This window comes from Cydia fagiglandana, chromosome 2 (genome assembly GCF_963556715.1).
Source record: "Cydia fagiglandana chromosome 2, ilCydFagi1.1, whole genome shotgun sequence".
NCBI classification, from domain to species: Eukaryota; Metazoa; Arthropoda; class Insecta; order Lepidoptera; family Tortricidae; genus Cydia; species Cydia fagiglandana.
In genome coordinates, this window is record NC_085933.1 from 14,718,416 (window position 1) to 14,746,232 (window position 27,817).

Here is a 27,817-nt window from a genome sequence, read left to right on the forward strand (position 1 = left end):
CGCCAAACGTTAAGCTGAGTAATAAAGCTAGGCCGCTTGCACTAAAGTATTTAAATTAGGTAAGTAGTTTGTAAGTAATCAATTAAAGAGTGGATATAATAGGGCTAATATAATGTTGAACTAGAGTAGTTCTACGTAGTATCTAAATTAGACGATTGAGATTTACGAGTAAATATACGGATTCAAATTTTAAGACGTGTTAGTTAAACTGATATCTGTCATTAAGTCCGAATTTTGTACGATAAAGGCTTTCTTTTGTGCAGTAAAGTTTAAATAAATATCTTAAATATTTACGATTTTCTCTGACTTCGTAATAATATCTGTATAATAGTTTGCATGTTTATGTAGATGTGTAGTAAATTATAAGTTATTCATTTATCTACGCAGTCCCGCTTCGCTTCCATCCCAGCCACATCTTTATCTGCGAATCGGTCAGTGGCATTTATAGTGATCATGATCTCAAATGAATAGTGTTTGGACATGCAATTATTCGCATGCGTGCGTTATGTGCGCGTGCGCTCTTGTAGGTGCCGACGTGCGTGCTGACACTTGTTTTATTTTAGTGCCATACTTGTTTTATTTTAGTACAATCGATGTTTAAGCTTGTTTTGCAAGTGATCACGCCTAGTCGCGCCTATATGTTTATTATTTCGAGATAGTCCTGATATTCGTAGTTGTTTTTTCCTATAACTGTTAAGCCGACCACTGACTAACAGGTCGCCGGATGATATCGGCCTGTCAGTTAGAACAAAAATTTGACAGTTCCGAACAACTGACCGGCCGATATCGTCCGGCGAACTGTTAGTCAGTGGTCGGCTTTACATTGCCCTTAAAGGAAATTTCAGTTTATTTTAGTATCAATAAATATAAATCTAAGTATATATAAATCTAAATAATACCTATATAATTTTTTCGGGTAGTGTTAATTTGGTTAAGAAGATTGAAAAAAAAAAATTTTTTTTTGTCGTTCCAAGATTTAAATCTAATACAAGTTTGGTAGGGTCAAAAAAGTTGAGATTTAATAGTTGGATAATGTTATTCTACTCAGATGCGTATCTACAAGTAAGTATAAAGCAAATTATATATTTGTTTAATAATAATATACACTAAATATCTCTAAAATGTATTTGTAACATACATACTTATTTAAATATAATGTTTTATTGTTTTTGTTTGTGGCTGGGGAAATATGTCAGAAGTATTATAATAAACGTTGCAACTTGCTATTCTGCAAGCAATCGTGATATGCCACGACATGTGCCATCCTGAGCGTGCAACACTAATGGCGCTGGGACTGTGATGGCACATAAATTGAGCTATCGACCACAGGGACTGAACTACGAACGAAAATCAATGAGATGACCCTAATACTCAATGATAGTTTGACCTATCTGCGATATTACATTCTGTATTAAATACAAATACGTCGATTACCCGTTTACCTGTGTTAGGAGCGATTGTTTTTTTTTTCCGCGCTTTTATTGCTGACTATACCTTTTGTTCTTTACAAGTCTATCATCAGGTTTTACTTGTTAGTTCCCGGAGACTATAAAGATGGAGGAATTATTTTGGGATCTGAATTAAATTTGGTATCACGGAATTCACATTTTCGGTGACATAACAAAGTCTGACACATAGGTATCTGTTATCGAAATAATAGGGTAATTTAATTGTGTAACCTGCTAAGTTAAATAAAATCAATCTACATAGACTTACCAAGAATTTAGAGATACAACGTCGGTACCCTCTTCTGTGCTCCTAGGGACAACTTGTTTCCGATCTTCTTGTACCCTTCATTTTTACTCCGAACCTTAGGCTTCTCTACTGTCTCTACCGGACAACCTTTCATTTCCCAAACCAGGTTGGTGAGAGATTTAGGCCTGCTAAGTTTCCTTGATCTTTTTTCAGGAAGCTTGGGACCGTTTCCCGAGTCCCCGGATGTCCGACCTCCTGAGTGGCTCGAATCTAGGGTGCCATCAAGTTCCATAGCTTGATGAATGTTTGAAAGACTCTTATATCTAATATTGAAGATCGGGGAATCGCCTTTCGTTAACGGTCTGATTGGACTAGCTATAGGACTAGGAGACTCTTTAGTCGGTGAGTTGCTTTTCTGTCTGAAAACCATCCTACTTTTATTGTTACTGATACCGTTTTTGATATACAATTTAGGGAGGTTCGGCGCTGGAGCGATGGAACATTTTTCTTTATAAACCGTTATGGGAACTTCTTTTGTGGTTACGGCAGTTTTACGCGTCCTCTTCTCTGCTTTCTGATTTAGAGGTTTTTTGGATGGAATAGTTTCTATTGGAGGTGGCTCTGGTTTAATCTCCGTTATTAAAGGCATGTGGATAGGCGTAGCTGCAGGGGAAGATGGAGCAGTTTCGTGTTTTTGAGTTGGTTCATTTGTGTAAGATGATTTTATGTTCTTAGGAAGAGGAGCGAAGCCTCGTACGTAATCGTAGATCCGATCGATTTCTTCGTTCTCATCAGGAATACTATTCTCATCTCTGTGGCTACTGTAAATATGGCTATGCCTAGACAAATGTTTATGTTGATTGGCCGTGTCTGAAGACGCACTTCTCCGTAAGAAATAACCAGTTTTAAGTAACGCTGGTGCATGAAGAGGAGCATTTAAAAGCCTTTTAGGATCGCCCAGTTTTCCATCTAACACGTGTATCCTATCAACCACTTCGACTAACAAGCGATTACATTTTTCGACGAGCCTAGAAAATTCCATAAAGTTTTTTATCTGTTCTTCGTTTTTGCATCTCAACATTTTGATTGGTGCAGCTAAAGGCAAAGCTACTAATGCGTTTCCTTCTTTTTGCAGCGGTAAGGCGAAAACGTGCTCTTCTTCGAACATAGATAGAAGTCGAATTTCTGGGACAAAATGGTTTGAACTTTTTAAGCCTCTAGGAGGAGAACCATGCACAAGTCTCACAGTAATAGGCAGTCGTTTTGTCAGTAATGTTTTTGCAGTATGAACCCCACTTATATTTTCTTCCTTGGCGACAGCAGAGAATTTTCCTCTTTGATCTAAACTGAGAAGAACGACGTCTCCTTTGGAATCCGTACACTTTAAATATTTGTTTTTCCCTAAGTATGCTTCCCCTCTAGGCATGATGACTTCACCTGCTGGTAAACTTCTTGCACCGTCGGCGGTCACCGTTCCTTCTAAGTCAGTTTTACCACAAATTACTCTGATAGGTTCTCTGACAAGACAACCATCATCGAGTCTTCTCCTAGCTAGTTCTGCAACAGATTCTATGCATCTGACTGCCCTCCCTTCCTCGCTAAGTAACTCAAAATAGCCTTTGTATGTATCTGGGATGGCGATCCGTGGTCCAACACTGACCATTCGTCTTCCTTCTTTTAGTTTGATGGCTTGCGCTATTATCTTCTTGCTCTTTCCAGCTGAAACAAGCAAGGCAGTGCTCTGTAGACTAGGGCTTGGCAAAGTGGGCACGCCAAGCCCGCCGTACTGTCCCTTGATGATCTTGGCGACATTGGGCAGCCGGTATTTAGCGACATACTCCCGGAGGTAGTTTCCTTCATCGGACCAGCGGGATGCTGCGACTACGACTTGGCCGTCCGTGGCTGCCATCGTGGGCTTTAGTCACATCTGCAAAAAAGAAAAACGAATGTTAATGATAATAAAAGAACATGTAAATTCCCCGGACTCATTTAATCGAAAGTCATTAAAATGGGTACATATTTTATTTACAAATGTTGTTCTCTGTGTTCCATCCCATCAATTTTACGACATGTCTTGCAAACAGTAGCGTTATAAGCCCCGGCTTGGATTCATTAGGCGGCGAGGCAGTCGTAAAACAGCAATCGCGTTTGCCGGTGTCGAGCTACCGTTACGTCATAAACGCGGAGATGCGGTATACTGGGTGCCCGTTTGATTCCCGATAATTATAAAAACATGATTTAAACGGAAGCTATTTCACTTGTGACACGGCACTGCGCGGTATAGTGCCACACACTGGTGGAACTCCGTCAAGACATCTCCTGATACAGCGACACTATTTGAAATTGTAATAACTTCGGAAAGTACGCACAACATGTTTATTATGTACGTGAACTACATGTTTATTTATTACGTTGGTATACTCATTTGATATGTGTTTTAGAGGTGTTAAGGAAACAAAATCATTTTCTCAAATTTGCTAATCATTGTATATCACGTTTAAACCTACCTTCCTACTAACTAGTGTACCTACGTTGGATTTCCAATAAATTAATAGGTAAAGATTTGTTTTAAGAGCGCATGAGAGCATGTGGTCTAGATCTCGGTGTATCCGTGCAGCGCATTGGGTGCCATTGTCCGTGTACGTTGACCTTAACTTACGCAACGTAGACGGGTCATACGTTCACCATACTGTACGGTTGGGTTCCGTACCAGCAGGCGTATTCGAACGAGCTTATCACACGGCGATAACAACAGGAGCGGTATCATTTTATCACCTGTCATGCCACGTGTCACTTTTGAACTTACACATTTGTTAGAACGTGAAAGGCATGGTGACAAATGATAAAGAGCCGACCAATAGTCCTACAGGATAGGCGCTCGTTTCTTATTTTACGTCGGGTGTCAGAATAGACAGAGCGGTGGGACAGGCAAAGAAGGGGCAAGATGAAAAGCAAATAGGTGCGTGACGCTTTCTACAGCTTGTAATTAATAAGATAAAGTAATTAAACTGCTGTGTAATAATAGTTTATCTAGCTTTAAGAGTGTAAATATAGTTTTTCTACATAATTATGGATGGCCTAGTATTTAAAGTCAGTTGTGCGCTTAATAGTTCGCATATGAGGTCGCAAGCAAAGTTCCTACTGCACAAATTCTAGGTTAATATAAAGATTCTATTATTATAGAGACATTCTAGGTTGTTATAATATAACTAAATGTCACGCGTTTAACGTCTAGTAGGTAATTAAACTATAGGTATCTTAATTTATAAATCGTGTTGCTATTGTTGCTAAATATATATTATGAGGAGATATATTTAATGCATAATATTGCATTGTCATCCGATTTACATATGTAAGGTATGCAACATTTCAGCTCAATCGGAAATCGGGAAGTGGGTCAAATTTAGCATCCAAGATTTGACCCACACCTAACCTAACATACTAACAGTAATAAAATCATCTAATAAAAATACAAAATATAATGTAAACGAGAGAGTATGACTGTTAATAGCATTATTCTAATCGTTAATAAACTGTCAGACTAAACAAAAAAAAAACTCGCAAAATTCTCGAATAATTGCAAAATATTAAGCGGAAAGAGATTAAACATTAGTAAACATTTTTTTTGAAAGTAGTCTCTGTTCGTTTTTTACTGTTACCAAAACCTTATCGGGTTTATCCAAGATGCTATCACGACTGTATCAAAAAAGCGCACTTTTCAATGAGCACGCCGTGGCCGACTGTACGTCACGACTCGGTCGCACGATTAGAGCTATTGTGCTCGCTAGATAATATTGCGTCTAACTGTACCCGATCGGTTGTGGACAAATAAGGAGCTTCGGTTAGGGCCATGAAAAATGTACTTTAAACAGACTTGGAAAGGTACTGAGGCATTTGTTATACAGTATGGAACAATAAGTCGGGCCCTGGAGGGAAACTACCTTAAATCCTTAAGTTGGCTCATTTTACTTAAAGGAGACATTCCTTTATTTTTAAAAAGAAACGAAACTGCATTCAAAGATTTTTCTTTTTTCTTCAATTTGGCTTATCTAAAAAAATCTTGAGTACTAAATATTCGATTTTATGGATATTTTGTACGACAGACGAGTGTAAGACCTAAATGTTTCTTGGAGAAATGTGTATCGACTAGTAGAATAAAATTGCGAGTGTTTATTTTTTTGAAGTTTTAATCGGTTCGAGTCCAGGGCGAGGCAAGCGAGTTTAAAAAAATCTTTGAATGCAGTTTTGTTTCTGTTTAAAAATAAAGGAATGTCTCTTTTAAGTAAAATGTGCCAACTTAAGGATTTAAGGTAGTTTCCCTCCAGGGCCCGACTTATTTTTCCACACTGTATATAAAAGGATCGGCTACTCACACACCTGAGCCTTAATTATAATATAGGCAGGAGCAATTTTCTAGATTAGAAGCAGTGGTGGGTGGCAGGATCGTATAATATTCCTAGCTTCTAAGTTTCGTCCTGTCGCTCTACCTACTAGGTTGCCACATCCCAAATGAGTAGTTTGATTAGATTGGGGTAGTTTATTTCTTTTGGGGTCGCGACATCACTAGTTCTTGAGACGTTCACAAACGCGGATGAATCTTAAAATTACTTCAACCATCGCACGCTCGATATCGAAATTGTTGAATTGTTATATTTACGAGTAGTTAATTGCTCGGCTGTAACATAAAATAAAGTACCTGTCTATTTTGCTGGCAGATAATAAGTATAAAGACATAAACTTTGTTCCCGCTCCCGCTCCGCGTATGGCACTGCTTTTTCTGTAGCCCAGAACTGTGACGAGCCGCTAAGCCAGGGTTCCCATGCCATCAGATTTATGGCCGCTTGATTTGTCGAGCACTAGCCCAATTTGGCAGCCCTATTTATGATTCTGCGAGGAAAAATGATATCGGTACTGGTTGCAGTAACTTTGTTTTTACAGGGCAATAAAGCCACTCCAGGCGAGATACTACATACGGGTTATCCTTGTTCTTGTCGAATAAGTGTCAATATGTATTTAAAAATTGCATTATGATATTACACGTTTATATGATTGCTATATAATGATATTTTTGTTTGTTTGTAATATTTAGTGGAAATTTAATACGATTATGACTTTATATGTATGTACATATAAAAAGTTTATTTAAGGGGCACATACACAATTTAAAAATTTAATCTTTGTATCTAAGTATATTACAAAATAATTATACCCTATGTAAAAGATGTAGAACAGCATGGCTTCTGTTTTACTTTCACCCCCTCTTTCCACGTTCAATGGGGATTCATCTCCCCTCCATATCGAAAAAACTCAGTCAATGGTAAAAAAATCACAACTTTAACACGTAGTGCACAATTTTTCCCCTCTATATTGTCCTCCTCATCGTTTTCTATATTATATGTTTAACTCTACTATTTTATATGATTGACAAGTTTTATATTGTTCACGTACTATTAAATGTGATTGTGTAATTTTACTACCTAGTCTTATTGTCCTTTTAGACAAAATTATACTTTTTCAAACAACTAAGTGTAGATATATGATAAGGGGGGGCAATGGCACTAAAATTGAGATGCAAAATACCACAATTGGGCGCGACATGTGAACGTTAAGGAATAAACCAAATCCTCTGTGGAAAATTAACTCATGTACTTGTGAAGTTTAGCAACATTTCGCCGATCAGCCTGACAATGTAGCATCATAATAAATCGATTGCATATGCCGGGCTAACTGGCCTTAACGGTCCGACCGGTCGTCTCTTCCTGTCCAGAAAAAACCGACGCGATTCCCTTCCCAGCCGCACCAAGACTTAATACTAACAGTAAGTCCATTTAGTACAATTTCATTAGGCTAAGCCCTCTCTTAATAGATCTAAAAATCTTGAAGCTTTTATGTCCATTTCCTTTTCTGGATACTTTCCCCTTCTTATGTTTTTCAATTTTAGGTACTTATTATAATTTTCTTTTCTGTGTTTTTGTTTACGAAAAAAATATTTATATTATATTCTATATCCATGTTTGGAAGTTAATCATAATCAGAACAGAATAAAAATAATAATTTATGTGCATATTAATAATCCGAAAAAACAAACAAACAAAATTCCAAATGATATAAGATAAGAACCATTATTAATGACGAGATAACACTTATACATACCTACTAGTAAGTGACTGAGTCTCGTCTCAAGCACCCCATTTTGCATAATCTACCATTATAGCCAGCGTGGATCATCGGGATGAGCCCATCCATAGGCTATAATTTTCATACAAGTTTTTTTTTGTTAATAGTATCTAGTTATTACGCATAACTCGATGCCCTTGCCCAGATTATTAAGAGTAGGTAAGTACAGAAACAACGTTAAGTACTTAAATGAGCTGCCGAGTTACATGCGTACTTAAATTAAAAAAAGAACAATCATTTTACACTATATACGTCCCACTGCTGGGCACAGGCCTCTCATGCGCGAGAGGGCTTGGGCTATAGTCCCCACGCTAGCCCAATGCGGATGCGGAATGCGTACCTACTTAATTACTTTTAAAATATGTATCAGTGAATCCACTGTTTTAATATACAAGCTTTAGCTACAACGCGAGGCAAGTTAACTTTTCTACATGTAGCTGGACCAAAATAAAGTAATGAAGGTGTACGGTAAATTAATATGCAGTGGCCAATTATACCGGCCTGCCTGCTGGCGTTACGCGCCGTTCCCACGAATATACATTTTTATACCAGGATTAACTATAATAATATCGAGGTAATTGGGATGAAAAAAGGTTATACATTAAGTTTATGTACTTAGAGGAACAGGAGGGGTAGTCGGGTTTCTTAATTACAGTTTTAGACGTTGCATATAGATAGAGCTAGAGAACTCTATGTTATTGTTATAGACCGATCTCTTTTGGACATTTTTTGGTGGGAGATAGTCAGCCCAGAAAGTGGTCTACCACTTTTCGACTCTATCATCTGATTGATAGAGTCGAAATGTGGTACACCACTTTCTTGGCTGACCGTACATATCTACATAGTAAATGTTTCCTAATTATTACAATTTTGTACATTAGTAATAGTAGTAGGTATCTGAGAAAATATTTTATTTTAGTTATTTATCTAACAGTAGGTAAATCATATACAGCATTACAGCCAGTCACCACTGCGCTGTACAATTAAAAAACCGGGCAAGTGCGAGTCGGACTCGCGCACTAAGGGTTCCGTACCATAATGCAAAAAAAGACAAAAAAAACGTTCACCCATCCAAGTACTGACCCCGCCCGACGTTGCTTAACTTCGGTCAAAAATCACGTTCGTTGTATGGGAGCCCCACTTAAATCTTTATTTTATTCTATTTTTAGTCATAGCGGCAACAGAAATACATCATCTGTGAAAATTTCAACTGTCTAGCTATCACGGTTCGTGAGATACAGCCTGGTGACAGACACGGACGGACGGACAGCAGAGTCTTAGTAATAGGGTCCCGTTTTGCCCTTTGGGGCGGAACCCTAATATACGAGTAAATTAAATACCCATCAAAAACATTACATGTAAAAGATGCAAGTATCGCGACGCAATACTTCTACTACAAAAAAGTTTTGAGACTTAATGTGAAAACAAGTCGGTTATTTTAGTCAGAGCCAGGGGTAGCAATGTACAAATTGCAGAACATTCCCAAAAAGCGGAAATGTTCTCGAGAATGTTCTCAGAACATTCCTGCAACATGGAAATTATTGTTTAAACAAGAGAATATACTTGAAATAAAGTTTAAATAGGCATAACTTAAAACTAAATGTTATTATGCATATATTATTGTCTATTACAGTTAGCTATTTTGTTGATGTGATAAATTTATCAATAAGTTGCTTAAATTCTCATTGTATATCAGAGAACATTTCGACTTTCGACAATTTTTTCCAAAATTTTTGTTTTGTTTCATTAGAATCTAGAAAGGCCTCTATCTCCCGCCATGCCAAATCTCAGCGCGCACGGACTAACATGAAAAAATAAAAAAAAAGTCGGCCATTTTGATTTTTTTTAATGCAGTTTGTTTTGTCTCGGGGCCCTCTATGACATTTGGTCGAGCACCCCCCACCTATCACGCACCGTTTAAAAGTTGCCATATAAAATAAAAGGGGCCAGTTTTCCCGCAATTGTAACATTTTTTTCAAAAAAAATTTTTTCATAGGTATCTAGGGGACTCCGAGATTCCGTGACCAAAATTTGAGCGCGCTAGGAAAAAATTAAAAAAGTTTAAAAATAAAGTCGGCCATATTGAAAAAAAAATGGTGGCGTCAAAAACTGCCAGGGTCCCTCTATGACATTTGGTCGAGCACCCCCCACCTAAGTCTGACCGTTTGGCCGGGCCGTCATACATTTTTCTGACCGGAAGCGGACGACCAAAAGTCGGAATTTTCTGGGGGGTAAGGACTACACCTAAACTATCGTGAATATTCATGGTGTAAACTACGATAAATAAATAAATTCTCGTTCTCGAGAACATTCTCAGAAGTTACCGAGAATTTCTCATGTGGAAAGTTTCGCAACTTTGGAAAGTTCTCGTGCGTGCATTGCTAGCCAGGGGGCATTAAAACCGTATCAATATTACATATCTTCAATTTTAAATACGTATAATGACTTGGCCATCGCAGGGCTGCATAATGACATTAATGCCATTCTAATTGGACATAACGCTAGCGCTAATCACATGCAGTTTAAGCATTACATATAAATATTTACTCGTACCGTACTCGTAAGCATTATATTTATGCGATTGCCAAGTCGTAAATTATTAATATACTTACTCGTAATATTAACAACTCGTAGAAGAACTGTGTAACAGGTTATCGATAAGACAAAAAATCCCTTCAAACTTAGTTGTTAATTCTGTAGCTTTTATGAACATTTGATTAAAGTTATATTCGTATGTTCGTAAACTTTTGTTTTAACTTTGCAGCTGAGTTGTTTTTCTATGATTTGACTGTGGACATGGAACATAACCATGGGCCAAATTCGACATGTACAACTGTCAGATTTCGCATCCACGTCAAATCAACAGTTGATTTTATTGCATACTGAGTGTTGATCCTATCAACGGTGGATAATATCATTTGGTACAGCCAAAACTCAACTCTAAACTAAGGGTGGTTCGGTTTGGTTTGCTTGTCACCCTAACTGTGGATTGTTAATGTCAAATTTTGACATTGTACGTATTCGAGAACTTATGATTTTTCCCACATCAACGGGAGATCAACACGATATGTCAAACGTCGCTTGTCGAATAGGGGTCCATACCTATGTATACATAATCGTTAGATTTGTTTATTGCCTTAATAAAATGACAATTAAATAAGATTGGTGGATTTTCAAAGCAACGAAAATTAAGGATGACTCGCGCTAAACCCGGCCGGGGCCGGACCGGAGCATCCGGCGCTTCGTTTTCTATGGAAAGCACCACGTGATCACCGACCAGACGTCATAGAAAATGACATGCCGGACGCCTCGGTCCGGGCACGGCCCGGTCTAGCGTGAGTCAACCTTTAGAATGAGGTATTGATGCTAGTGAGACGAGTTATGTTGTTGGGTTGATAAATCAAATTGTGAGTTTCTGCCTTCACGGAACCCTGCCGGGTCTGCTCGCCGGACACGCAATTCCGATCTATCTGAAACCAGAAGTGCCCTCTTGCGAGTTAATTTCTTCCTGGAGAGGCTGAGGCGTGTGGTGCAAGTTGAGGCTATTTTTGATTGTACAAACAGCAACACCCCTTACTGTACATCAGTGGACCTTATTACAAAAGGCATAAGATCCAGCGACGTACAGTTAACAGTGTGGGCGATGGTACGAGTAAGGGATGACTTTTTTGTAGTCTTTTTGTGACGTTTAAAATTTTTGTTTCGGAAAGTAAGAGGGAAATCGAACTCAATTTTTAGGTCTAAGTAGGTACTTATAACAGAATTGAGTAGGTAGAGTCTGTGCGGAAAGAGAAGAGTTGTGGAATGTATTGGGCCCCATACATTCCACGACTCTTCTCTTTCCGCACAGACTCTATAATTGTTTCATCAATATTATTCATTTCTGGGATTCCTTTGAACCTAATGGTGACATTCGGATAACGACTGCAGCAGTATTAGATACTGTTTCTACCCAACATTTGTTAGCTTTCCGAATCAAGTAAATAGTAGGGTATCAATCATCATCATTTCAGCCTATATACGTCCCACTGCTGGGCACAGGCCTCCTCTCGAGCGCGAGAGGGCTTGGGCTATAGTCCCCACGCTAGCCCAATGCGGATTGGGGACTTCACATACACATTTGAATTTCTTCGCAGATGTATGCAGGTTTCCTCACGATGTTTTCCTTCACCGAAAAGCGACTGGTTAATATCAAATGATAATTTCGTACATAAGTTCCGAAAAACTCATTGGTACGAGCCGGGGTTTGAACCCGCGACCTCCGGATTGCAAGTCGCACGCTCTTACCGCTAGGCCACCAGCGCTCTAGTAGGGTATACCATACACCTATTAGCTACACTATCTTCTGAAAATTGTCAAAATCGCTTTACGCTTATGGCGCATGCCACCAATAAGCACTCGGAATTGATTGAGATGAGTGTCTAATTTAGAGTTAATTGGAGCGCGTTGAACGGCCGGCAGAGGGCAGCACCGCTCGTTTAATTGGAGCGCGTTGAACGGCCGGCAGAGGGCAGCACCGCTCGTTTAATTGTTACACTACTTAGAGGATATAACCAACGGAGACGCCATGTCTAAAATTTTCGGTACAAAATAGTCTGCCGTTTTTTGCGGGGGAGGGGCACATCAAATGTATAGGTACGTCATGTCAGATAAACGTCAGTCCATACATATGGTTGACATGTGGTTGACCATTGGCCGCCTATTTTCGACAGAGGGGAACGCCTGTTAATGGCGGCTCCATTGTTAATTATTCCGAGTTACACTACCCGTCGGCACCTTAAAGGCGGACTCCGGTAAGGGAAAACTGGCTCTTACATCCTTTTTATATAACAACGTAGGTGACTACTGGAACAAGGAACAACGGAGCAGGTACTTCGCATTACTTATAAAGTACCTAGCTTATGCCAGAGCGCTTTTGCTAAGTTTCTGATTATACCGGGTGTGGCCTGTAACATGAGCAAATAATTAAATTATAGATTGTAGGCAAACCTTGGCTATTCGGTGATACTTGGTTATCCGGTGATAGTCAGTTTTAATGTGTTTTATCCGCGTTACCTGGTAATTATATTACTTGAAACCATATTACACCACATTAGTCACATCCATGGTATCTCTTAAACATTGTTTTAAGCAATAAAATTACCGGGTAACTCGGATAAAATACAATAAAACTGACTATCACCGAATAACTACGTATCACCGAATGGCCAAGGTTTGCCCTACTCCTCAAATGGTGAAACTTTTGTTCAACAACTTTTAAAAATTATGAAGTATTTAGACTCCCTATTTTTCATACAAAATAAATATTATCTTCAATGGACGCCATCGCCACGCCATATCATTGTGATTTGACGTTGCTTGTCGCGCCTTAAACATAACAAATTTCGCAATACATTGCGTCTTACAATAAACTTTAAAGTGTATTAAAAATCAAACCACAAGTTTGAACTTTGTCAAGTGTTTGTAATTTTGTAAGTACACAGGCTGAATTTTAAAATGGATCAGTCAGGGTATCGACTCGTATGTAGTAACATGATAATGGCCATTTAAAGATACAGTAGGTACCTATATAAAATTTCATTAAAATATAGATCCTGTTTCTATCAGGGAATAGGCCACCAGCTCCCAAACCTATCGAGATTTGGGTTAGGTTAGAGAAGAAAGAAGAAGAAATCATTGCAATTAACAAAATTTGTTTCAGGAACACTTTGTTTCCTATATAACACATTCACTGCCCCCGACGCACATGTAGGTACGTCCACCGTCATACAAGTTTGTTTTTAGGCCACGCCCCCTAGCTGTGAATGCGTTAAGCATTTGTTTTGATAGAGTCCATCCAGTGGTCCACTTTGACACATACCCTAAGATGTTGTTAACGAAATATCATAAAAATATTTTATTTACATCTGAAGGTCAGAAAGCATTCAAATAATTTCAACACTCTACAAACCCTCATTAAATCTACAAATAACACTAATTTGATTTTTGCTTCGACACGTGCTGACAGGTCATTAAATGCCATCACAGAACCATTGAACGGACGTCAGCGGCGTGATGACATGGAACCTTGGCCGCGACAATTATCGGGTAACGCATGCATTCAATTCTCCATACTTGAAGGATGCTAAATTGCTAAATCATATATTATGGGTAATTACCAGCCAAATTCTTGAGTGGGGATTTTAACGTAGCTAAGCAGGGCCTGTTCTTATAGAAGTTCATTTTTGCAAAATTTACTAATAAGTAAATATAAAATCCACTGTTTACTCCCAACGTGTACTTAGTTTCTTCGGCTACCTGAGCAGGGCAGGGCCAGGTAGCCTGGAAAAGCTCCTTATTACTGGCCGCATGGCAAGGAAGCGTATGGGTGGACATATGGCCACGCGTTGGGTGGACAGAATAACGTCAGTGACAATCGCCATATTGCAGGCTAGCATGCACTGGGCCCAAGACAGCGGCATGGAGAGCACTGGTGAAAAGTGTCCACATCAGTCACGTCCCACAGCCATGAGGATACGACAAGGAAGAAGAAGATGAAATTTATTCCTTTAATATTATGCTAGTTTGAATTTTAGATTAGTAACTATGCAGTTTGTTCTTAAATGAATAAAATCTTTGATTAGATTCTGATTCTGATTAAATGTAAGTAATTAAATAAATCTATATTGTTAGAAAACATCATTCTTCACATTCACAAACCAAACTTAAATATAAAAGTGTATTTTATAATAATTTACCTTATAAAAAGACGCGGCTAGAGGATCCTCAGGAGCTATGTTGAGAATCTGTTGACAATGAAATGACAATTAATTACGTTACGTTTCGATATTACATACCTAATTCAATTTGATTATAAAACAATAGCAGTCGTTTTATCACTACACCTTATAAAACCAATCCCCCACCGCGTTTGTCTGTCTGTATTTTCGCGATAAAATCAATAGGTAGATAGATCTATTGATAGGTTTTTACATATCAATGGAGTGATTCTTGAGGAAGGTTTAGGTGTATAATTGGTTAAGGTTTTGAGTAAGTTGTTTGAACAATTCGTGCAAAGCCGCGGCGGGTCGCTTGTTTAATTATAACCTCTAGCCGCCCATACGTCAAACCTTGCTAAGCAAAATGAAATTTTATTTTGTCAACACAAAGTTCAAATTAAAATGGAACAGGAGACCTTTTTAAAGGTCTCTGGGCGGCTAGAGGCTATGGCATAACACTAATTAAGTTGCCCTACCAAACAAACACTCATAACAACCATTGGAATATGGAGTTGAAAGTTTTTAATGACTTCTTGGTATATACCTCATAGAAAATCGGTCTGGTAAGTCAAATAAGTTATTTATAACCAAATATCAAAATAATTCTTCGGTATGAAGTTTTGTATCACGAATAATGATAACGACCAGCGTATGAGGTCATATGTACATATTTACATATTATGTAAGTTCGTATGATAATTCAAAGTGCCACTGATTAGCTCAAAATAAAAAAAGTTTCCGTATTTTTGTATGTTTTTAATTACAGTTAGGTTTCCTACAGATGATGCAACTGTTACATATCATGAGGATTCACATTCAACAAACAAAAAATATATCTTGTTATGATTTTTATAAGATTATAAGCAACCAACATTATTTAACGTGACCTTTGCAGCTTCGGTTGTGACGTATTTCTTGTTTCTCGTCCGTCTGAATTTGATAGGGTATTTACCTAAATGCGACTAATGTGCATACTTACATAATAATGTTGACCTCTAATGCCGTTTTTTTTCCTTTTTATGGCACTAACATGTTAGATATTTTTTTGTGAAAACTAACTAAACAAATTTGGCATTTAGACAAAAATTATATTGTAGTAGATAAAATCATCATAGATGCTGCTTAAATCATCTGCAAAGATGTACAAGGCCTGAATGATGAAGAATATCACACAAAGTAACAAACAGATTAACTTGACCTAATGAGCAAGCTGCAGCTCAAGATCGATTAAGAGTGCTATTACATTTCGGGGTTGAGCGAGTTTAGGTATTTTACGCGCTGCGGCAGGCCGTGCGAGCTCAGTATTCCGATCCCTTCTACCACACTCGCACTACAATGATGGATTAAACATTCTTGATCCTTCGCGAAGCATATTGAAATCAACCATAACAACACTAACTGTACTTAACTTATAAAGTCCTAAAACTGTTATTTGGTAAGTACGAAAATACTAAATGCAGTGCAAATGTACATAGGGGCTGTTCATAAATTACGTCGTCTATTTTTGACCCCCCCATCCCTCAAATCATCCAAAAATCATGCTTCGGATGACTCTGTTTCCTCCTACGTCATGCTACCATCATCCGATGTCCATGACCCCCTCCCCCCCTCCTCCCATTTGAAACGACGTAATTTATGAATAGCCCCATACTCGTACTTATGAACGTATATTACTCGAAAGAAATTATAGGTACTCGCTTATTTACAAGAAACAAGTTACAAGAAACTGAAGATACACAGGGTCTGATGATGGAGCTGGAAGGTGGCCACGGGTACCAGTCTATCATGTAACTAAACCACTTCGTGTTTGGGCTCGTTTGATTCGTCTAAACAAGATCTTTGACACTGAAGATACACAGGGTCTGATGATGGAGCTGGAAGGTGGTCACGGGTACCAGTCTCTCATGTAACTAAACAATTTCGTGTTTGGGCTCGTTTGATTCGTCTCAACAAGATCTTTGACACAAGACAGTACTCAGGGTCTGATGATGGAGCTGGAAGGTGGTCACCATTACCAATCAACCATACAACTAAACCACATCGTGTTTAGGCTCGTTTTATTCATCTCAACAAGATCTTTGACACTATATAGGTGATACTCAGAGTCTGATGATGGAGCTGGAAGTTGGTTACCGGTACCAATCAACCATGCAACTAAACCACTTCATGTTTAGGCTCGTTTGACTAGTCTCAACAAGATCTTTGACACTAGGTGATACTCAAGAGTCTGATGATGGAGCCGGAAGGTGGTCACCGGTACCAATCAACCATGCAACTAAACCACTTCATGTTTAGGCTCGTTTGATTAGTCTCAACAAGATCTTTGACACTAGGTGATACTCAGAGTCTGATGATGGAGCTGGAAGGTGGTCACCGGTACCAATCAACCATGCAACTAAACCACTTCGTGTTTAGGCTCGTTTGATTCGTCTCAACAAGATCTTTGACACTAGGTGATAAACCAAACACGAAGCCCAAACACGGAGCCCAAACACGAAGTGGTTCAGTTATGTGATAGACAGGTACCCGTCGCCACCTTCGAGCTCCATCATCAGATCCTGAGTACTTTCTTGTGTCAAAGATCTTGTTGAGATGAATAAAACGTGCCTAAACACGAAGTAGTTCAGTTACATGATAGACTGGTACCCATGGCCACCTTTCAGTTCCATAATCAAACCTTGTGTATCTTCAGTGTCAAAGATCTTGTTGAGACTAATCAAACGAGCCCAAACACGAAGTGGTTTAGTTGCATGGTTGATTGGTACCGGTGACCACCTTCCGGCTCCATCATCAGACCCTGAGTACTATCTTGTGTCAAAGATCTTGTTGAGACGAATAAAACGAGCCTAAACACGAAGTGGTTTCATTGCACGGTTGATTGGTACCGGTGACCACCTTCCGGCTCCATCATCAGACACTGAGTACTATCTTGTGTCAAAGATCTTGTTGAGACGAATAAAACGAGCCTAAACACGAAGTGGTTTAGTTGCATGGTTGATTGGTACCGGTGACCACCTTCCGGCTCCATCATCAGACCCTGAGTACTATCTTGTGTCAAAGATCTTGTTGAGACGAATCAAACGAGCCCAAACACGAAGTGGTTTTGTTGCATGGTTGATTGGTACCGGTGACCACCTTCCGGCTCCATCATCAGACCCTGAGTATTATCTTGTGTCAAAGATCTTGTTGAGACGAATCAAACGAGCCCAAACACGAAATGGTTTAGTTGCATGGTTGATTAGTACCGGTGACCAAATTCCGGCTCCATCATCAGACCCTGAGTACTATCTTGTGTCAAAGATCTTGTTAAGACGAATAAAACGAGCCTAAACACGAAGTGGTTTAGTTGCATGGTTGATTGGTACCGGTGACCACCTTCCGGCTCCATCATCAGACCCTGAGTACTATCTTGTGTCAAAGATCTTGTTGAGACGAATAAAACGAGCCTAAACACGAAGTGGTTTAGTTGCATGGTTGATTGGTACCGGTGACCACCTTCCAGCTCCATCATCAGACCCTGAGTACTATCTTGTGTCAAAGATCTTGTTGAGACGAATCAAACGAGCCCAAACACGAATTGGTTTAGTTGCATGGTTGATTAGTACCGGTGACCACATTCCGGCTCCATCATCAGACCCTGAGTACTATCTTGTGTCAAAGATCTTGTTGAGACGAATCAAACGAGCCCAAACACGAAGTGGTTTAGTTGCATGGTTGATTGGTACCGGTGACCACCTTCCGGCTCCATCATCAGACCCTGAGTACTATCTTGTGTCAAAGATCTTGTTGAGACGAATAAAACGAGCCTAAACACGAAGTGGTTTAGTTGCATGGTTGATTGGTACCGGTGACCACCTTCCAGCTCCATCATCAGACCCTGAGTACTATCTTGTGTCAAAGATCTTGTTGAGACGAATCAAACGAGCCCAAACACGAATTGGTTTAGTTGCATGGTTGATTAGTACCGGTGACCACATTCCGGCTCCATCATCAGACCCTGAGTACTATCTTGTGTCAAAGATCTTGTTGAGACGAATCAAACGAGCCCAAACACGAAGTGGTTTAGTTGCATGGTTGATTGGTACCGGTGACCACCTTCCGGCTCCATCATCAGACCCTGAGTACTATCTTGTGTCAAAGATCTTGTTGAGACGAATAAAACGAGCCTAAACACGAAGTGGTTTCATTGCACGGTTGATTGGTACCGGTGACCACCTTCCGGCTCCATCATCAGACCCTGAGTACTATCTTGTGTCAAAGATCTTGTTGAGACGAATAAAACGAGCCTAAACACGAAGTGGTTTAGTTGCATGGTTGATTGGTACCGGTGACCACCTTCCGGCTCCATCATCAGACCCTGAGTACTATCTTGTGTCAAAGATCTTGTTGAGACGAATCAAACGAGCCCAAACACGAAGTGGTTTTGTTGCATGGTTGATTGGTACCGGTGACCACCTTCCGGCTCCATCATCAGACCCTGAGTATTATCTTGTGTCAAAGATCTTGTTGAGACGAATCAAACGAGCCCAAACACGAAATGGTTTAGTTGCATGGTTGATTAGTACCGGTGACCAAATTCCGGCTCCATCATCAGACCCTGAGTACTATCTTGTGTCAAAGATCTTGTTAAGACGAATAAAACGAGCCTAAACACGAAGTGGTTTAGTTGCATGGTTGATTGGTACCGGTGACCACCTTCCGGCTCCATCATCAGACCCTGAGTACTATCTTGTGTCAAAGATCTTGTTGAGACGAATAAAACGAGCCTAAACACGAAGTGGTTTAGTTGCATGGTTGATTGGTACCGGTGACCACCTTCCAGCTCCATCATCAGACCCTGAGTACTATCTTGTGTCAAAGATCTTGTTGAGACGAATCAAACGAGCCCAAACACGAATTGGTTTAGTTGCATGGTTGATTAGTACCGGTGACCACATTCCGGCTCCATAATCAGACCCTGAGTACTATCTTGTGTCAAAGATCTTGTTGAGACGAATCAAACGAGCCCAAACACGAAGTGGTTTAGTTGCATGGTTGATTGGTACCGGTGACCACCTTCCGGCTCCATCATCAGACCCTGAGTACTATCTTGTGTCAAAGATCTTGTTGAGACGAATAAAACGAGCCTAAACACGAAGTGGTTTAGTTGCATGGTTGATTGGTACCGGTGACCACCTTCCAGCTCCATCATCAGACCCTGAGATCCTGAGACCCTGATCAAAGATCTTGTTGAGACGAATCAAACGAGCCCAAACACGAAGTGGTTTAGTTGCATGGTTGATTGGTACCGGTGACCACCTTCCGGCTCCATCATCAGACCCTGAGTACTATCTTGTGTCAAAGATCTTGTTGAGACGAATAAAACGAGCCTAAACACGAAGTGGTTTCATTGCACGGTTGATTGGTACCGGTGACCACCTTCCGGCTCCATCATCAGACCCTGAGTACTATCTTGTGTCAAAGATCTTGTTGAGACGAATAAAACGAGCCTAAACACGAAGTGGTTTAGTTGCATGGTTGATTGGTACCGGTGACCACCTTCCGGCTCCATCATCAGACCCTGAGTACTATCTTGTGTCAAAGATCTTGTTGAGACGAATCAAACGAGCCCAAACACGAAGTGGTTTTGTTGCATGGTTGATTGGTACCGGTGACCACCTTCCGGCTCCATCATCAGACCCTGAGTATTATCTTGTGTCAAAGATCTTGTTGAGACGAATCAAACGAGCCCAAACACGAAATGGTTTAGTTGCATGGTTGATTAGTACCGGTGACCAAATTCCGGCTCCATCATCAGACCCTGAGTACTATCTTGTGTCAAAGATCTTGTTGAGACGAATCAAACGAGCCCAAACACGAATTGGTTTAGTTGCATGGTTGATTAGTACCGGTGACCACATTCCGGCTCCATCATCAGACCCTGAGTACTATCTTGTGTCAAAGATCTTGTTGAGACGAATAAAACGAGCCTAAACACGAAGTGGTTTCATTGCACGGTTGATTGGTACCGGTGACCACCTTCCGGCTCCATCATCAGACCCTGAGTACTATCTTGTGTCAAAGATCTTGTTGAGACGAATAAAACGAGCCTAAACACGAAGTGGTTTAGTTGCATGGTTGATTGGTACCGGTGACCACCTTCCGGCTCCATCATCAGACCCTGAGTACTATCTTGTGTCAAAGATCTTGTTGAGACGAATCAAACGAGCCCAAACACGAAGTGGTTTTGTTGCATGGTTGATTGGTACCGGTGACCACCTTCCGGCTCCATCATCAGACCCTGAGTACTATTTTGTGTCAAAGATCTTGTTGAGACGAATAAAACGAGCCTAAACACGAAGTGGTTTAGTTGCATGGTTGATTGGTACCGGTGACCACCTTCCAGCTCCATCATCAGACCCTGAGTACTATCTTGTGTCAAAGATCTTGTTGAGACGAATCAAACGAGCCCAAACACGAATTGGTTTAGTTGCATGGTTGATTAGTACCGGTGACCACATTCCGGCTCCATCATCAGACCCTGAGTACTATCTTGTGTCAAAGATCTTGTTGAGACGAATCAAACGAGCCCAAACACGAAGTGGTTTAGTTGCATGGTTGATTGGTACCGGTGACCACCTTCCGGCTCCATCATCAGACCCTGAGTACTATCTTGTGTCAAAGATCTTGTTGAGACGAATAAAACGAGCCTAAACACGAAGTGGTTTAGTTGCATGGTTGATTGGTACCGGTGACCACCTTCCAGCTCCATCATCAGACCCTGAGTACTATCTTGTGTCAAAGATCTTGTTGAGACGAATCAAACGAGCCCAAACACGAATTGGTTTAGTTGCATGGTTGATTAGTACCGGTGACCACATTCCGGCTCCATCATCAGACCCTGAGTACTATCTTGTGTCAAAGATCTTGTTGAGACGAATCAAACGAGCCCAAACACGAAGTGGTTTAGTTGCATGGTTGATTGGTACCGGTGACCACCTTCCGGCTCCATCATCAGACCCTGAGTACTATCTTGTGTCAAAGATCTTGTTGAGACGAATAAAACGAGCCTAAACACGAAGTGGTTTCATTGCACGGTTGATTGGTACCGGTGACCACCTTCCGGCTCCATCATCAGACCCTGAGTACTATCTTGTGTCAAAGATCTTGTTGAGACGAATAAAACGAGCCTAAACACGAAGTGGTTTAGTTGCATGGTTGATTGGTACCGGTGACCACCTTCCGGCTCCATCATCAGACCCTGAGTACTATCTTGTGTCAAAGATCTTGTTGAGACGAATCAAACGAGCCCAAACACGAAGTGGTTTTGTTGCATGGTTGATTGGTACCGGTGACCACCTTCCGGCTCCATCATCAGACCCTGAGTATTATCTTGTGTCAAAGATCTTGTTGAGACGAATCAAACGAGCCCAAACACGAAATGGTTTAGTTGCATGGTTGATTAGTACCGGTGACCAAATTCCGGCTCCATCATCAGACCCTGAGTACTATCTTGTGTCAAAGATCTTGTTAAGACGAATAAAACGAGCCTAAACACGAAGTGGTTTAGTTGCATGGTTGATTGGTACCGGTGACCACCTTCCGGCTCCATCATCAGACCCTGAGTACTATCTTGTGTCAAAGATCTTGTTGAGACGAATAAAACGAGCCTAAACACGAAGTGGTTTAGTTGCATGGTTGATTGGTACCGGTGACCACCTTCCAGCTCCATCATCAGACCCTGAGTACTATCTTGTGTCAAAGATCTTGTTGAGACGAATCAAACGAGCCCAAACACGAATTGGTTTAGTTGCATGGTTGATTAGTACCGGTGACCACATTCCGGCTCCATCATCAGACCCTGAGTACTATCTTGTGTCAAAGATCTTGTTGAGACGAATCAAACGAGCCCAAACACGAAGTGGTTTAGTTGCATGGTTGATTGGTACCGGTGACCACCTTCCGGCTCCATCATCAGACCCTGAGTACTATCTTGTGTCAAAGATCTTGTTGAGACGAATAAAACGAGCCTAAACACGAAGTGGTTTCATTGCACGGTTGATTGGTACCGGTGACCACCTTCCGGCTCCATCATCAGACCCTGAGTACTATCTTGTGTCAAAGATCTTGTTGAGACGAATAAAACGAGCCTAAACACGAAGTGGTTTAGTTGCATGGTTGATTGGTACCGGTGACCACCTTCCGGCTCCATCATCAGACCCTGAGTACTATCTTGTGTCAAAGATCTTGTTGAGACGAATCAAACGAGCCCAAACACGAAGTGGTTTTGTTGCATGGTTGATTGGTACCGGTGACCACCTTCCGGCTCCATCATCAGACCCTGAGTATTATCTTGTGTCAAAGATCTTGTTGAGACGAATCAAACGAGCCCAAACACGAAATGGTTTAGTTGCATGGTTGATTAGTACCGGTGACCAAATTCCGGCTCCATCATCAGACCCTGAGTACTATCTTGTGTCAAAGATCTTGTTAAGACGAATAAAACGAGCCTAAACACGAAGTGGTTTAGTTGCATGGTTGATTGGTACCGGTGACCACCTTCCGGCTCCATCATCAGACCCTGAGTACTATCTTGTGTCAAAGATCTTGTTGAGACGAATAAAACGAGCCTAAACACGAAGTGGTTTAGTTGCATGGTTGATTGGTACCGGTGACCACCTTCCAGCTCCATCATCAGACCCTGAGTACTATCTTGTGTCAAAGATCTTGTTGAGACGAATCAAACGAGCCCAAACACGAATTGGTTTAGTTGCATGGTTGATTAGTACCGGTGACCACATTCCGGCTCCATCATCAGACCCTGAGTACTATCTTGTGTCAAAGATCTTGTTGAGACGAATCAAACGAGCCCAAACACGAAGTGGTTTAGTTGCATGGTTGATTGGTACCGGTGACCACCTTCCGGCTCCATCATCAGACCCTGAGTACTATCTTGTGTCAAAGATCTTGTTGAGACGAATAAAACGAGCCTAAACACGAAGTGGTTTAGTTGCATGGTTGATTGGTACCGGTGACCACCTTCCAGCTCCATCATCAGACCCTGAGTACTATCTTGTGTCAAAGATCTTGTTGAGACGAATCAAACGAGCCCAAACACGAATTGGTTTAGTTGCATGGTTGATTAGTACCGGTGACCACATTCCGGCTCCATCATCAGACCCTGAGTACTATCTTGTGTCAAAGATCTTGTTGAGACGAATAAAACGAGCCTAAACACGAAGTGGTTTAGTTGCATGGTTGATTGGTACTGGTGACCACCTTCCGGCTCCATCATCAGACCCTGAGTACTATCTTGAGTCAAATAAATACATATAGAATGTCAGGTCGTTTCAAATATTTTTAATCCTGTCCGGTAGTTTATTAAACTGTACCATTATAAATTATAATACTATAAAAACAGTGCTAGGATCAAAGTCTCTCGTTGCGGTTTACACGCACACAGTATAGCGTTTTACACGGCGCCCGCCGCACACAATGATAAAAAACCTCGTCGTCGCCGTTGAAAATGTGCGGAGCCGACCGACACACGTCCTGCCTGTACAAGCTCTGCCGCGGCACTGAGCTGGTGAGCGCGCGTCATCGGTAATATAGAGTAGTTTTCAAAAAATTGCCAAAAAATTATAGTAGAATTTCATAAACACTAATGTATACCAACAGTATAAGCAAACGTTGCAGATTGCTTGAGTATGAAAATGACTTCGATATTAAGTAGATTTTCGTAGAAATTGACACTTGTTTCGGAGAGAAAATTGAGTTCGTTTTACTTTGATTTTCTCTTTCTCAAAGGTATGTAGGAAAAATATCGTTTGATATGCTTAAAGTACAGGGTATTAGTAATACAAAATAGCCAGGTTTAGCAGAGAAAACTTCTCAACATTTCCAAATAAAAGCTTGCCGTTCAGTGCTTCACGCGGTTTTTCGGAAACGACCATCAGAAAAAAATTCATTACTTATTTAATAAGTCCTTTTTCTAATATTTACAACGATATTTAAAAAGATAAGAAGACGCTTTTACTGGGACAAGTACTCATTGTTTCTAATAAGGAGCACAAAGTCCTGAATTTCGTCGACTAGTATCATCAATTTTGCATTATTTCGACTTTTCTTGTAAGAGCGCTCTTAACGATTTTAACAGGTAATCGTAAATGAAGTAGCCTTGTAATAGTTGTAATCCTCGCTGATTACTCAAATCCTCAATAGCTTATGTAGGGTCTCACATTATAGACGGGTCTAACGCGAATTATATTCAATTACCTTTATTTACCGACGTTTCGACACAGGTTTCGGGGATATTGTGAGTTCGGGGAGGGTGCGGGGATATTGTGAGTGTTGCGTGTCGGACTATTGACAATAATTAACATTATGTGTGGTGGGTGGTTTGAAAATGTGATGTCTACCCCAAACTTTTCCATACACTTTTCGTCGGGTAGATGCACAAATCTCTGTTTTGACATTTTGCTGGGACAATCAGTCAGCCACGACCACGACCAGTGAAACCTGTGTCGAAACGTCGGTAAATAAAGGTAATTGAATATAATTCGCGTTAGACCCGTCTATAATGTGAGTTAATATGTATTCAAAACGCGAAAGTCTAAAATATTACACTACATAGTAACTGGCCACTCTTAACAGTAATTCAATTGGCTCGTTTCTTTCTGATTTGTTAGGAGTGGCCCATAACTATAGCAGTCACCCTACTGACCCAGTACTAACTTGTACGAGGAGTAAGCTTTTTAATTAACAATTAAGTAGGTATAGGTAAAGGTAAGTAGTTTTTAGGGTCCGTACCCAAAGGGCAAAACGGGATCCTATTACTAAGACTCCGCTGTCCGTCCGTCCGTCCATCCGTCCGTCCGTCCGTCCGTCCGTCCGTCCGTCCGTCTGTCACCAGGCTGAATCTCACGAACCGTGATAGGTAGACAGTTGAAATTTTCACAGATGATGTATTTCTGTTGCCGCTATAACAACAAATACTAAAAAGTACGGAACCCTCGGTGGGCGAGTCCGACTCGCATTTGTCCGGTTTTTAGTGTTCCGTACAAAACTTTGTTTACGGAACACTTATGGGATCACTTCGGTCTTGCTAATCAGTTATTTTTTTTTAGTCTGGCTTTAAAATGGCTTTTATTCGATATACCTGTGTCACACTCACACGGTTAATGAAGACCTGTTATAACGAAAAGTAGTCTAATACGGCTTTAGAAATTATTATCAGTTTTTATACCAGAATGCTTGAATTCATTGAGTAAAATAAGTTAATGCTGTTTGTGCATTTATAAATCGTTGAACGGGCTATATACACCCACAAGACCCACATGCTTTCTTTCTTTCATTGTGAAGTTCTCAGCTTTAAGGCCGATTGAATTGAAACCCACGAGAAGCAAACCAGCTATTATTATAAATAAAAACTTAATATTTTTAATTCGAGCTATAAAGTTAAGGACCACCCACGTTTAACAATATCGCATTTGTCGCATAGGATCGTTATACCCTCTTTACGATCCAGGTGTTTTATATAATGGCTAGATTTTACTAAGGATTTATGTCGCAGTAAAACCTGGAGTGGAAGTATTTACGACTGCTTTCAACTACTTTTTGCAAAAGTTCTAGAAAAAAATGTTACTAACCATTTTATGGGGAGATAAGTCGTGTTATTATGAAGTTATAAATACCTACGATTTTTTCATTTACTTAAATATACATAGCTCAGGTATTTTTTACTTAATCCAAGTTAAAAACAAAGACATATTGTCTTTGTTTAAAAGTGTAACGCCACGAAAAATGTTCGGCATTCTTACAGACGCAAAAACCGTTAGCTTGTGCATTCCCTATCAAACAATACAAACAAGCACAGTCATTGAATCCCCGAGTTATAGTGATTACGTTAGAGCGGTCGCATGTATATAGCAAGCAAAGTCAAGAGCTGACCTCTGGCCCCATATCGGTTAGTATCTCATTAACGGAACGGTCAATTGCATTGGTTGGCCGTGGTGTTTGTTAGGAGCGGATAGCGGGTGCAGATATTTCGTGCGGAGACGCCTCTGTCTGTACCTGGGTACGGCGCTAGTGCCTATTGTAAGTAGAGGAAAATTTAAGCTTACATTTTAAAGTCATTTTGTTTTAGTTGTTTGTATATCTAGCTTGGGCCAATACAATATATACGAACAAGTACTCGTATGTACAAGCGAAATGCAAGCGCGCCAATTATATTATAGGCCCCATAATTGTTTGTCGGTTTAAAGCCAGTAGCGTTCAATTAGATGAGCACAGCGATCCGGAACTTATATCGTTGAAAATATAACGTTGAACGTTATTTGATATTTCTCTCACTCAACTTGTATACTAAAATACCACCGTTTTGTGAGCATGTACAGTCAGCAGCTGAAGTTACTAAGCGGTCCAGGTGTTCAAAATGATCTTGACGCAACTTTATTGTTAAGAGATTAAGAGCGTGTCAATGTAATTTTGAACACCTCGCCCGCTTAGCAACGTCTGCTGCTGATTGTATGATGGAAAGAGTATTAATATAAGTATTAAGTATATACAGAATGAAATACTTTTCGTTTTTTCGCTGACGCTGATAACCTGCTCCACCAGCTGGCGTTAGGTCAAAAGCCTTGTCAATACGTCCGTCCGTCTGGTTATACCAACTTGTTCTGTTATGTTACAAATAGTGATGTGCCGTTTCCGGAAAGATTTTCAAGAGAAATGATTTGGGAGTCGAGATTTAGATATATAGTACGGAGTACCCAAGGTAAAATAAAGTAAAACCATTATGCCTAACTCGAAAAACATAAGGCGTTTTGGACCTGAAAAGGTTACATTTTAAACCACATTTAAGTGCACTGCTATCAATATAAATATTGATTTCGAGGTGATGTACGTGGATCTTTTTATACGTAGACCTGTTAAGCCCATGCTATTTATGAGAATATACACATTATATTTACGAAAACATATTTAAAATCTGGGGATACCGCAGCACCTAATCTTTCTTGTGCAAAACCTATACTTGAGCAGCGAGTCTAGAGTGCGGATAGAGGACACTGTGTCACAACCCTTTAGAGCTGAACGAGGAGTGCGGCAAGGTTGTATCCTGTCACCGCAGCTGTTCAATCTCATCGGTGAACACATAATGAGAAGGGTATTGGAAGGCTGGGAGGGGGGTATCCAGGTTGGTGGCCAAA

The 27,817-nt window shown here is 40.3% G+C and overlaps 1 protein-coding gene across 1 annotated transcript in view; it reads right to left on the reverse strand.

Moving 5' to 3' along the window:
* Positions 1-27,817, reverse strand: part of LOC134676354 (uncharacterized) — a 60,350-nt gene that overhangs the window by 19,219 nt on the left and 13,314 nt on the right. The window contains exons 2-3 of the mRNA XM_063534715.1: positions 14,610-14,657; positions 1,717-3,622 (exon numbers count right to left, since the gene is read on the reverse strand). Coding sequence (XP_063390785.1) covers positions 1,724-3,604 — 1,881 coding nt within the window. The 5' untranslated portion in view covers positions 3,605-3,622; positions 14,610-14,657 and the 3' untranslated portion in view covers positions 1,717-1,723. The remainder of the gene's footprint in view (positions 1-1,716; positions 3,623-14,609; positions 14,658-27,817) is intronic.